The 14,190-nt window shown below is 37.3% G+C and overlaps 1 protein-coding gene across 1 annotated transcript in view; it reads left to right on the forward strand.

Moving 5' to 3' along the window:
- CCDC171 (coiled-coil domain containing 171) overlaps positions 1-14,190 on the forward strand; it is a 135,524-nt gene that overhangs the window by 108,168 nt on the left and 13,166 nt on the right. The window contains exon 23 of the mRNA XM_068423283.1: positions 5,064-5,195. Within this exon, the coding sequence (XP_068279384.1) occupies positions 5,064-5,195 (132 nt within the window). The remainder of the gene's footprint in view (positions 1-5,063; positions 5,196-14,190) is intronic.

Consider the following 14,190-nt stretch of genomic DNA (forward strand, 5'->3'; position numbering starts at 1 on the left):
CAACAGAAGTCAGACCCTGGGTTATGATGAAAGAGTATGCAACGATCTGCTGGCCTTTCACAAGTACTCAAACCTAACTGTGACGGCCATTTAACAAGTATCCATTGAACTGCACCATGTAGCTCTTCTTCTCTTTCCCTTCTATGAGATCCTATTTTGTCTAAGCAAGATACGTTGTGATTTGGTGTAGTTTGGTGTGACCTTCTTGGAAAAAAAAAAAAAAAAAAGAAAAAATAGTTTGAGGGGGTTTTTTTGCAGTTCAATTGACTGGGTTGATTCCCAGCATCATTCCTCACTTGTTTTGCTCTAATTGTGGCTATAGTTTTCCAGTTTTCAGGTGTTTGATTTAAAGTGCTTCAGTTTAAGCAAGGCAATGTTGTTACAGGCAGTCTCTCTACTTCTGGAGTGATCCTTGATTCTTGAAGCAAGATTGTCTGTGATTATATAGGCCCTCATTCAATAAGATGCATATACACTTATTTGAATGATTTGCTCATTTTCAGGGCAGACTTAGACTCTGGTGTTTATGAGCAACTGATATTAGCAGATTGTCTCTTGGATCCCACAGGGTGCTGTGGTATATTATATGGTTAATTATATGTCACATGCAGAACACCTAATGGTGCAGTAGAAACCATTTTGCTTGCACTCTTTTGGAACGATTTGCATAACATATTTGTAGCCTCTGTTATCTCAGCAGTATGGTCATCTCAAAGTCAAGCAGACAAAATCATTGTCTGCCATTCACTTATCACCAAATCACTGCATCATTGTAGTTTTTGTTCCACTGTTTAAATTGCAGGTGATATACTATTAAAAATAGTAGGAAATGAAAGTAAAATAAGCCCAAATTATTTTACTTTCTAGGTACTATTTTTTATGTAGAATTGATGAACTTTGTACTTATAAAAGGTTCTTCTGTATAGTTTACATAGTGAAGTTTATATCCATAAATAATCTTTCTTTTCACCACAAGAAAGCATTGAGGTAGGCCCAAAATAAGGAACTAAAATCTCAGGTTTGTTGTACCAGTCATACAGTAACCGGGCAAACACATTAGGGAGGGGTAAGCACATCTTAATACCATTTACAACTTGCTAGCATTTAGTACCGTGTCTCTTTTGGCATAACTGGACGTACGAGCTCAAACTGTGCAGAGGCAAAACAAAAAAGTCAGCACACAAGTGGGCTGTAGACAAAATTATTGTTATCTCTGATCAGCAGAGAATTTTTAATATCATTTTTGGACATGTAGAATTTAGCCCATCAAATTCTACACCTTGGTTCAGTCAATAATGTAACTTCAGTTTATTATTCAGTTTCAGCTTTGATCTGAATTCATGAGTACTTTATTGATTTTAAATTGAGTGGCTATAGTGGTGTCTTCTGTGTTGCTCTCTTAATTAATTAAAAAGTTAAACACTTTCATAAGTCACTATGCCCCTTTGTTTTAAAATGTTTTGAGTATTGTTGTAGAGTTGTGTGGATCCATTTGTGATTTTGCCTGTTCTCAGACAGCATTTATGTAAGGCTAAGCTGAAAAATGTAATAACCATACTTAGCAGCCCACTGTTGCAGTACTTACTATGCTCCATATAAAATCACACTTACAACTTTTCACAGTCTCAGACAAAATTACATTTACCAAAATCAGAAATAGCCGAAATCTTCACTAACACTGCATATAGTACATTTCTGTTTTTTTGTCTCTATTAATTTTTGGGCATAGGGAGGTGAAACTGGTTTTAGACATTTTTAATGATTGCAATAGGCCTGATCAGCTGAGTAGTTTTTTTAGATTATAGCCTTAGGTCTCCAGCCTAACGAGACCTCTCAGATAAAATAGTCTTGCTTTAGATTTCACGTGGAGAAAAAAAGAAGTGTCATTAAATACAAAAATGCTCTGAAACTTGCATCGTGAAGCTTAACTACATAGGATGGTTTTCCTCTCTGTCAAGCTGTCAAAAAAAAGGTTTTTAAAATAAAATTAGCAGTTTTACCTTTGCCTAATAATTCTGTAATGTAAGTGTGTATGTGAGTACTGTGCTTGCTTCCTTAGAGAATGAGGAAATAATCATAGTCTCCCAACTCCTGTCGTTATCCTTCTGGATCTCAAAAAGCAAATAGCCAGGAAGTGGTGAGATTAGTTCTTAACTAAGATTTCATATAGGTACAGCCTATCCAGCGTGATTCCAGGTAGGCATGGCCATTATATCTTTCCATACCTTGAACAGGTAGCCAACTTGAAGACTCTTTTCACTTTTAGTGAAACAGTGTAATGACAATTTGTGCAGTATATGCAGAGTCTTTTGTTGCTATAATTTTTCCTGAACCCTTGTGAGTGTTTTTCAACGGAAAAGTCTAGCTTCGTTTTCTGTTTCTCAGTATGCATTGAGTTAATAAGATTCACTATGATCTAAGTATATACAAACAGAAAAAGTTTTAGGGTTGTTTTTTTAGTTGTGAATCGCCATATCATGTATCACACTCTTTAAGGAGCTAATATGTACTTTCCTGGTGCGGTGATATTAATGGCATATGTTTACCACAATTCAGCCATTTCAAAAAGTGGCTTTTGTATTTTGTTGTTCACTGAGTGTCAGGCCCCAATACTGAAATGGAGAGTTTGAAACTAATAGGGTTAAAAGGACTTCCACTGTCTGTATTGTGTGTGTATTATACCTACATTGCTTATACACTGTTTTTTTCCCCCTAGTATTAGCAATCTGCTTTTGTACTTTGACATAGGGATTTCCCTTGTGAATTTTGTCACAGAAAAAAGAGAATCATCAATATCGCAGTTAAACTTGACTTTCAAAGCTAATAGTATCTCATTTGGGGGCTGAAATTTAATAAATTTTCTTTGATTCTGGGTGAGTTTTTAAACATCAAACAATGAATTGGCCAGGGTGCAGTAAAATATTTAGATCTATTGACTATGGTTCAGAAGGGTAGAAGGCAAAACACTGGTGGTTTGATGTTGATAAATTCTTAGTACCTTAATCCACATTAATGTTTTCTTTTATCTGTGTGCATACTGGCAGCATAGACACCGAAAAGTTGGGATATATAAGCTATAAAAATGTAAATCAAGTGTACGTATGTGTGTGTATGTGTATATATGTATGTGTGTGTAAAATAATGCATTTTGTTATATTCAGCGAGGTTAACATCTGACCGGAATTACCCATGCTGACAGAACACTCTAGAGAGTATGTTTGTTCCACAGGACTGTATATCCTGAACCTAGTGCACTATGTGTGCAAAAAATGTGTAGAGGACCTTTCCTGTTATAAAAATTGCATCATAGTGCATATGTTTGGCAGCCACAGGTATTGACAGGAATTCTTTAGGTCAACTTGGGAAATGTAGGGCTCCCTATTCCCACAGAACAGAGCAACGAATAAAATAAAATCTTTTCTTCTTTGTATCAGTAGGTTTACACATGCATGCTTCTTTCAATCAAAGCAGATTTCAAAGGCTGTACTGTTATTTGAAATATGCTCGTTCATAATCAACATTTTACAAATACCTAATTTTGTAAGTGGTTACAAAAGAGTAATCTGGGATTTAAAATGAATGGACATACATTTTGATTCATGTTTGGTGAGTTCTTTTGGGCACAGGAGGCTCTAAGAAAAACTGAAATTATTTTAAATAGTATTTGGTAAATGGTGTATCTGTTGATTTATATGTATTTAGTATATGTTTAGTACATGTTTTAGTATCAGACTATGTATTGTTGTTAAAGACAGTAAATTATTTTTGCAGTACTAGCTATTGCTACTCAACAGATAACAGTGTATGCCAAATGAAGGTATTTCACCTATTCGTTTGCACTAATACATGTTTGTACGTGTGTCTGTCCATCTGTATTAGAATCTAATCTGACTACTGAGATCTCCTGGAGGTGGACATGATAATTTTTGTATTAAACAGAATGAAAAATGGGTGCGTGGCAGCATATGGTGTATCTCTGTATGTGATGTGTCCATGGAAGTTATGTGTTACATATGTATAATACCACATGCACGCTGACAGACTAATTACGTGCTGTAGTATGTGGGGAAATCATAGAACCGTTTAGGTGGGAAAACACCTGTAAGATGTTGCATTTTAGATAACGACGACAACATTCGTCCCGTGTGCCACAGCGGTGGGACTGGCTGTGTTCAAAGACAAAAGCGTCGGTCCCGTCCCGCCGCTGAGGGTTTACCGGTGCGTCCGTGGCGCTCCGGAGGCGCGAGCGTCTCGGTCGCCACCAGTGCATGGAGCGGTCAGCAGGTGGCGCTGTGGCACCAACGGCCGGCGGCGGCGGCGGCGGGGCGGCGCGCGGGCGTGGCGGCGGTGTCCGCGGGGCTCGCCTGGCCCTGCTGTGTCCGCCGCCCGCAAAGCGCCCGGGTTTGGGCACGGTGCAGCCTTTCCCGCTCCAAACTGGCGTAGTTAGAAACTGTATAAATGTCGATTAACACCAACTAGTGCGGTATTTCTTACAGCGGGTCCTCAATACGGAATTTAGTAGCAGGGTGGTGGGGTTTTTTTTCTCCTTCTGGTAATTACAGAGCTACAGGTTGGTTGATTTTGCTTTGTTTGAGGATAATTCATTTTAATCTGGGGTTTAACTGAATTGATATTAAATGAACCTTATTGTTGAGGACTGATACGATCTCCGTACAGTAGGCAGAACTCACATGCCAGCTCCTTGTTTGTGTGAACACATGAACTTGAGTCAGAAGTACAACTACTATTTCTTTTCTTACGAGGTTTTTACAAGGGACAGATCTGTGACATGTATATACCAGACGGGCTTGGGAGCCCTTAGTGTCTTTTCTTGCCTTCTCATTTCAGACCAGGGGAAGATGCTTTTTCTTCTTAACATTCTCTCCCAGAACTCTGAATTAGAGATTTATTTGCAACGAAAAATCAATTAGTCCTAAATTTATTCATGGATTTCAGGTCCAGCGATCAATGCAAGTCCACTCAGTGGGCTCAAGGGGACCCGGTTCATCCCAGTTAATGTGTCTGAAGGGGAATTACCATTGATGCTGTTTTTTTCCCTTTAGGTCAGAGATCAGACCTTGCTGTCACGGACTGCGGCAACCAGGAATGACTTCACCCTGCAGCTACCCAGACTGCACCTAGAGACCATTGCAGTGGAAGGGCTGAAGGGCAGGCCAGAGGTTGTAGCATTTGAGGTTAGAGTCTAAAATAATCCTGTTTCTCGTTTTCCTTTTTTGCATCTTAGTTAGCACAAGCAGCTAGACTGCTCTGAATGTGTGGAGAACAAAAAGCATCAAAACTATTGCAGTCAATCAACAGTTGAAAAAGAAATAACTTCGATATATGCTCTTGAATACACTATTTCAGAGATGATACAAACTTATAATTTTGCAGTTATAATGTTAAATAGCTGATGGGAATATGACCACGGAAAAATGCAAATATTATATTTGAAAATTAATATCACTCTATCCCACTCTGTCCCCTTTCCTCCCTCTCTTAATTTAAGCAAGACAAATGAAATAGGAAAAAAAAAAAAGACGTGATTTTTAGGCTACTTCTTGGTCAGTATCAAATTTTTCCATATTACAGTTATAGAAGTAATAGTGATTTTTGAGCGTTCCTAATTTAAAAGAAACTGCTATTTTGCATACTTAAATGTAGAAGCTATTTTGTTCTTGTAGGTTTAAAGACTTGTATGTTTCAAAATGCTAATCTCATTAGGAGGAAACAATGGGGAAAAAAGAGAAATGAACTGAAAATGTACATATTTTGAGCTCTGAAAATGGATTCTGTGAAATACCTTCTTACTGGTTTTAAGTTTGTTATGTCTTCTTATACACAAACTATCCCTTAGTCTTTATAGCTGTGCAGAATTACTTCATTCTTGTGATACATTATTTCTAAATACAGAACATTTTGTTTTCTCAATGAGAGAATGAAAGGCAGAGTGAGTACATACTCCTTTCATTGTGCTCTTCTGTGTGAATCAGAGAGAGGAAAGCTAGTCATGTAAAGTGCAAGGAAGTCATGCAATGCAAGTATTGCATAGTGTGTGTACATTTCTGTAGTAATCTTTTTTAATTGATTGTAGATTTTCTGTTCTAGATGCAGTATATAATTGCAGGAACAGGGTCACAAGATCAAACATTCAAGAAAGGCAGTTCTAAACTGGACATTTCTCACTGTTGCCCTCTTGCATGCATGTGTTTTGATATGACAGATTTAAATTATGTGTGTATTATCATGTTTCCATAATAAAGTAGTAATATGTAACACCTGAGATTCCCGTGAACAGCAGTTAACAGAGCTGTATGGCTCTAGCAGAGGGTCATGTTGCAAATGTTTCCCCAGTACAGTAATGATCACTTTTAAGGCTGTGCAAAAGGTTCCACAGGTGGCATCTTTTCAAAGAAGGTGTCATGGAAATCACTAGCTTTCAAATACTGCTTTTCTAATTAAGTGGCCTGTTCAGTGATAGCTGCCATTTTTTTTTTGGTCCCAGTGCAACTCGTGTTCTTTTTTGACCTCAGAATGATTGTAGAAGCATTTGCAAGACAGCCTATTCCTTCTTTCTTTCTCAGATGAAGAGAAACAGAAGTATAAAAAGTTGCATTTCACATTTGTACATGATGCTTGTGGTATACCTAACAGATAGCAATGTATGTGCTGGGTAGCTTACTGGTGGTGCAGTATTGTAAACATACTTTCTGTTCACCCGACAGCTCCAATTACACATGGTTACTCTGTAAGTACAGAAACAGCATCAATGGTTCACAGTCTATCTCACTGTGCAGTTCCCTTTCCCTTTCCCTTTCCCTTTCCCTTTCCCTTTCCCTTTCCCTTTCCCTTTCCCTTTCCCTTTCCCTTTCCCTTTCCCTTTCCCTTTCCCTTCCCCTTTCCCTTTCCTTTGCCATTGTCTTTCCTTCTCCCCTCTTCGTCTCTAGTTACATAGTGTCTGTTTGATAACTTTCTAAATAGATTATAAAGATTTTATTATAAAATTTTCCTTTTATAGCTGAGAGCCAGCTAATTGATTTTAATTTCACTGTATGCAAAACTATATTAAGTGCAATCCTGCAATCTTGAATGAGGTAAGCAGTTAGTAATCACTTTATGGACACGTCTTATTAAAACCAGTGAAATTGTTTGCATGCATGGTCTCTATAACCACTACTACTACTACGTGTGTTTTATAGTTAGTCTGTGACAAGAACATTTCAGTTAAAGGTCTTGTTGTCTGCAAGTGTTAGACATAAGGAGTTTTTTTCCAAGTCTAAATTTATTGATATTTGATGGTTTCTTTTAAAAAATTGCATAAAAATTAAGATCCTAAATTAGACAGTATGACAGGGATGAAGCACAGGCTATCAGAACTGTTGAGTACTCACAGAAGATTGCATTGTTTTGTTTTTATTATTCATGCATCCAGTTCATAGTAGGGCTGGAATCAGTAATTAATAATAATTTTATATCCATTGGTTCAGTGTGTATCACTTTTTCATCATATGAGAGGAAGAAAAAAAGCTAGTAGTTTGTATGTACATACATATCGGCATAGGTTATGTTTCTTCCAAATTTTTCGGAAAGCAAGTGCCTCTTAAAGGTGTTTTGAATGAAATCTGCTGTCCTTAATTTACTTGATAGGCTCAGCAGCATTAGGGATCTATGTTCCTTGTCATTGGGAATATAGGAAGTCTTGAAATTTTTAAATTGCTGTTATCTCTATATGAATGTTTCTTGGGAAAAAATAAGCCTTCTTTATAGGAAACAAGTGCAAAGAACATTGTCATAATGACCTGAGTTGCTTGACTCTGAGCTAAGCTATCAGAGATTTGCTTTTTTTGTGGCATACTTAATCAATTATCATGTAAAGCCAGAAGGTTGTTTTTTCTAGCAAATGGACATTCCAAATACCATGAATGCTTACAGGGCTGATCAAACAAACACAAATAAACCCCCTGTCATTCCCAAGTGAAATAATTGTTCACCTGTATAGGAAGTGGTGTGCATCTTTTAAAGAATGTGTTGTACACTCTAGTGGTAGACCTTTACCTAAGGAAACGCAATATTTGGGGCACAAAGTTCTGTGTATCTTGTCCAAAGCCTGCACTTTATGTAATGGCTCTTGAATTGCAAAATTACATAATAGATTGAAATGTAAGTTACTCAACAAGAATGTCCTTGCACCAAGTGTCTTCTAAGGCCCCATGCAAGTAGTGAAAGTAAGACTTAATTTGTAGGCATTTGTTAGATTCTTGGAAACTGTAACAAGAATTGCTATAATAGTTTGAAAATGTCACTTGAGATGGATAAGTAATGAAAAAAGTGCAATATCTCAAAGAGTAAAATGGTATGATTGCTATAGCTTTGAAATTCTCTCACCAGGTATTTCATTGCTGTGAAGGACATTATGTCACAAAGTTGTACTGTTTGTTACTTAGTTAAGTTTGAAAGTGGAAAATATAGTATTATTTTCAAGCACCTGAAACACACGAGAACAGGATTTAAGGTGTGTAGTTCTGGCCATGCCTGGAAATTCCCACTGAAGACAGAAGTGGAACCATATGTGAAGCCTCCAGTAAATCCAGGAACGGTGAAAAAGAGCAACTGAAATAATTCATAATTCATCAGATTCATAATTCTAGTAGTCTTGCTTGGCAGATGACTATTTAAATTAACCAGAAAATGTTATCAACTCTTTATAAAATACAAAGTTGAGTTGTGCTACACCTTTAGGAAGAGGATAATGTTCTCTTAACTCTCTCCTGAAAGAAGTTATTGACTCACAGAAAAAGTGGTCGTTCAGAAGATTAATTCTGAATTATCTCAAGTACTTTTGTATCAAATATGTAATTAATACTCTGGGCAACCAGTTTGACCTAAAAACCAATGCATAATGTCCCCAAATAAACCAGATAAGGTTTAAACGTTGATGTAGAAATGATTAAGCATTAGTGTACTTTCACAATAAGTGTCTCCTATTTGGAGTTGTAGACACAGAATGGTAAGAACTGGTATGAAGGAAACTTCTTGAAGCAAATTTAGTTTTGCAATAGCAATAGGATGTGTAATGTATACTTGATGTATAAGTGCTTGATTCCCAAACAGGGAAAGGCTAACAACATATAAAGCAGTGGCTTTGCCCTGTGTACCTAGGTTATGCTCTGTATTTACTGTTGCAGGTTGGTTTTACAGGAGGTACAGGAGCTGTTTAAACAAAGTAGAGGAGCACTGTCTTTATGGAGGATGTCCCAGATGCTCTAATACACAGAAGTAACAGATTTATTTAGGCACTGTCAGTGAAAAACGGTGGCAACAAGAAACTAGCTGTGGTTGTCAGAATCACATCCGTTGCGTGTCCAAAAGACATGCATATGGCTGTGTGATCAGACAGCCACTGATGTTCACACGTGGTAGCTGCCTGCAGATGTGCAATTAGGGAAAGAGTAATCATTTTATGTGTCATGGGAACTACCTTGACCTCTATCTTCAAAGTCTCCATTTGCATATTTTATTAATTGGCCCTGTTAATTTGTGGTGGTTGCTTTTGGTCAGTATTTGGCATGGTGGGCCTCTTCCTCTTCTAGTATCTGGTTGCTAAAGGATATTATGTGACTTCTGGATGTCGGTTTGGAAGAGAACTGCTATTCACAGATGAGCTTGTGTTGCTGTTTTACAGGACTTCTATGAATTAGAGAATCCAAATGGGCAAGTTTTGTGAGTGCCTTTAATGAGGATGTGAATATTTAATGCATTTATGTGGTATATGAAAAAGGAGATGTAAGGATGAGACTGTAGGCAGGCTTCTGGTGTAAAAGGGGTGCATGTACATGTATCTGTATTTGTCAGTATTTATAGGTCTTAGGAGAAAGCATTTCTTTGTGTGCTGCCCTTCATCTGAGGTGTGAGATTGACCTGACTGTTGGAAATCCTTTGTGTGTTAAGAAAATTTTTATTATAACCAACGACTTGAGTAGGTAAAACTGTATTTTTCATTACTAAGCTCTCCCTTAATTTTGAAACATACTATACACTTGTGGTGTGCTTTCTGTCCTCCAGGTGGGTTTGGGATGGATGGACAAGTGTTCACTTTGTCCTGTCTATCTCTGTCTCCCTCTTTTTTTCTTTCCCTGTCCCTCTGCCACACGCTGTCGTTCCCTGCTGCACGCTGTTTCTCCGTGTCCTGTGTGCACACTCCCCTGCATGCTTGCTCGCTGCTGTGTGCACACTGCTGCACATGTGTGCACTCTCTGCCGCTCTTGCTCTCCGTCTCCCTGCCGTGCCTGCTCTCTCTGCTGTACACACGCTCGTACTTTCCCTTGGTCCATTTCTGCCTGCTGCCCTGCCTCCATCTCTCTCTCTCAGTCTTTACCCCTCTCTCCTGCTCCCTGTGCCTGTCTTCCCCACTCTGGCTCTGTCTTGCTCACTCTGGCTCTCTCTCTGTCTTTCTGTCACCCTGCCCAGCCAATCCATCTTGTGCTCCCTCCGTCTCTGTCTTCAGCATGTGTCCATCTGTTCATGCAGGTTTAGGAAGTCCACATGGGATTTATATGTACTTCTTTGCGTTTCTCAGGTGTTTTGAGGTAATTTGAAATGAAAAGTGCAGTAATAACATGAAGACTTATAGTGGTGGTAGTAATATAGTCAAGTACTGACATCTTCAGTGTTAGCGTATAATCATTATAAATGTATGAAGGAGTAGGTTCTTACCTTTTATTTTATGTAAATCATGTATTCATGTATGATTTAGTCATGCATTATCTCATTGTGTTGTAGGTCTGCTTTTTCTAATTAATTGGGCAAACATAAATGTAGTTTAAAGTGTTAGGAGCTTCTTATTTTGTATTTATTTTTGCTTGTTCATGAATTTTAGGTTTACGCGTGATAGATTAGAAGGTAAAAGATATGCATAATTCTGCTGATAATTTTTCTCAAAATAATAAACACTTTCTCATTCCCATGTTTACTTGACAATAAAAAAGTTCTTAGAAAATTGAGGAAGCAAGTGATTTCAAAGGTAACATAATTTTGGCATCAGATTTTATCCACTGCATAGGGCAAGTCTTTCAAACATAAATCACTTCTGGTATGAGGACTTAATGGGATGAATTAATTGAGTAGCTGCTCAAAAATGGAATTTATTAGTATTTTAAATCTTTTACTTCTGTTTTGGAGCCCCTTTTTTTTTTAATGGCATGGGTGTTAAAAGAACAAATAACTGTGTTTTTTTTCTCTTAATACTTGAGAAAGAAGAAACCTTTTTAAGAGAGTCTTGAAGATAGTGCATTTATATATACATGCACCCAACTCGAACACACTTCTAGTATTTTCTTTTTACTTCCACTGTTTCACCCACAGAAGGAACTATCCGTTTCATTACAGAGGTCAGAATGCTGCCTCCTCTGGAATTGGGCTGATGCTTCTTGTTGAGTAAAACGCGGTCTTCATTCTCCAGGAGTTCAACAGCTGCTGTCAACAGCACCTGGGCTGCCCTCCTCTCCAAAAGGACTAATTTCCTACCTATTGTCAAAATATGCTGCTTCTGGACTGACCATGAGCCTGCCTTCCAATATACTGTTTAAAGAGAGAAGTGATTCTTTATTGATATAATTATGCTTTGCACTTGCACCTTGAGTTGAAATACCTATAAATATAAGGGTTTTATATTCATTAGAGTGGGATGACACCTCTTGCAACCCTGACCTTCTGCAAACTTCAATTTGTCAAAAATAAAGTTGGTGCACAACAATAATTAACAACTAAGTAAAATCTGAATAACCAGATTGAAGAGATGTGATGTGAAGAACTCTAATCTCCTTGAATGTGTTCAGCTGGTATCTGTAGTCATGTCTCCAGATAGGCTGTATCATGACGATAAATATTTAGCTGTTTTAGCATACTTTATTTTAACTATAATTCCTTTAAAACATAACATTAATGTATAATAGCAAAACACAATTTAAAATATAAGAAGTGAGGCATCTTCAAAATGCCAGTTATGTTGGAAATTTGCCTTTTATAATTTGAATTTCAAACCCCTTCTCTTTTCTGCAGGTTAACTGTGATCCCAGCTTCCACTCCTCTTCACAGCATTTCTTTTAGCAGTCTTTTCCTCCCTGTCCTCTAAGGGCTTTTTATTGCTCTCTCTCCTTCCCTCATTTCCCCCCTCCTTATCATTAGCCTCTTTCCCTCACTTTCTCAGCCACCCTTTTGCTTTTTTGTTTCTTCCCTTGCCTTTCTTCATTCTGGTAAACTAATAGAGATTAGATGAAGAACCCTTCTCAGAAGACTTTGTAGTTAGCTGGTACACTGCACCCCAACCTTGTTAAGTCTTTGGCACTGTGGGACCATATATATCAAAATCAGTATCTGTAATCACCAGTTAATCAATTACTGAAAGCTGTCTCTTTATGCCTGTGAAACTACTGACTTTTGTCCAGCCATTACTAGTTTTGTAAAAACTCTCAGTTAAGATCTGCTGCTGATTATCTTGAATGCTAAAGTTTGTATATAAACATTCACCCTTTCAGTAACCTTTCTTAATGGAAAGTTTTCTTTCTTGACCCTGTCAAGCAATCGTGTAACTATCTGCCTTTGTCCACTTAGACTTTTTCATGCATTTGTATCTGTTGCATGTGAGTAATCTCTTATGAATGATCTGTGTTGATATGCAAGAAAGCTCTATAAGAACTGTGTAAAATATGATCTTAATTCACCAAGTTTATTTATTTAGTTTTGCTTCTGCTTGTAATCCTGGTATGGTTTTTCTTTCCAGCTGCTTACCAGGTTGCTGCATCTTATAGCATAAGAACCCAACAGGAAGCATCTTTATTCACTTCTAGTCACTATTCTTTTATGAGAAGAATTACTCTAGAGACATGGTGATCTCAGGATGTACCCAAACCTGCCTCAGTGAATAAGGGCAGACTCCTAAATGCTGTAACTACAAAAATAAAGCATCATTCAATAACAGAAAATAACAAATATAGTTTTCACAGCACCTTGTTTGTTAGGCAATTTTTCTTAGTTCAGAAATCCCGTCTTTCAGAACTGCATGGGATTATCTGTGTGCAGTATCTTCAGAAAAGGAGTAGTTTTACAGATAACCACTGTGTAGCTTGGATGTGACTGTATTGTTTGATATTGTCTGCAGTGTGTACTGTTGTAACACAGATAAGCCCATTCAGAAGCATAGCTATTAAACTGTTGATAATCACATTGGTTACAAAATGAATTCATGAAGTGAATACCATGAAAGATTAGGAATTGTCTGAAGTCTTAGTTTTTTTTGTACTGGTCCTTTTAATTTCAAAAACTAAGAAGAAATGCTGAGCAAGTGAGTCTAAGCATAGGAGTTAATAAGGCAATAGACTTTATTACACAGATATCTTAGTAGCAGAAACAGAATCAAACGATTTTCTATTCTTAATTACATTTAAACTAAAAAAAGAAACTTCTTCAAATGCTGAATCTTTTGTAGTCTTTTTTCACTTATCTGCTTAGTATTCCATTATTATAGAACATATCTCTATCTGTTTGTTATTCTTATTGATAGCTTACAGAGCAAGAAAAAATTATTAATTAATGCACTATATTAGTGCAAGATTTTTTTAATGGAATCAAGGGAGACATTTCTGCCCAGATACGGCATTTGGTGGTCCTTGTGGTTAAAGACCTGGAAGAGGAAGGGTTATCTACAACCTGAGCGAGTTTATTATGGCTTAGTGATTTGCTGATTGATTTCATATGCTGTCAGTTAAGGCTCTCTTAATGTCAGCTTTCTTTGCATAATGCCTTGAAATAAAGACCGATGAAGTTTTTCAGATTGATGCCGCTTACATAAACTGACCCCGATTTGCCCTTCTGCATGACAATATAAGTGACAGCAGTTAGACGAAAATATAGCAATGAATATGCAACTTAAGGATTAAGAAAAACACAGTAAACCTTTCAGAATATAAAAACAGGCATAAAAAAACAGGCTGTTTTGTTAATTCCACAGTTGTCCTTTATTGAAGGAATAGACTGGGATAGCATCCCAAGTGGGGTATACCACTGAAGTGAAATTTGAAGAGGATGAGTTTTGAAAGCATTAAAAGTTAACCTGCTTTTTACCAAATTCTACCAATTTGCTACTAATACATTTTGGGGTTTGTGTTTTTTTTTTGCGGGGGAAGGCATGGTAAA

This window comes from Nyctibius grandis, chromosome Z, assembly GCF_013368605.1.
Source record: "Nyctibius grandis isolate bNycGra1 chromosome Z, bNycGra1.pri, whole genome shotgun sequence".
Lineage (NCBI taxonomy): Eukaryota > Metazoa > Chordata > Aves > Nyctibiiformes > Nyctibiidae > Nyctibius > Nyctibius grandis.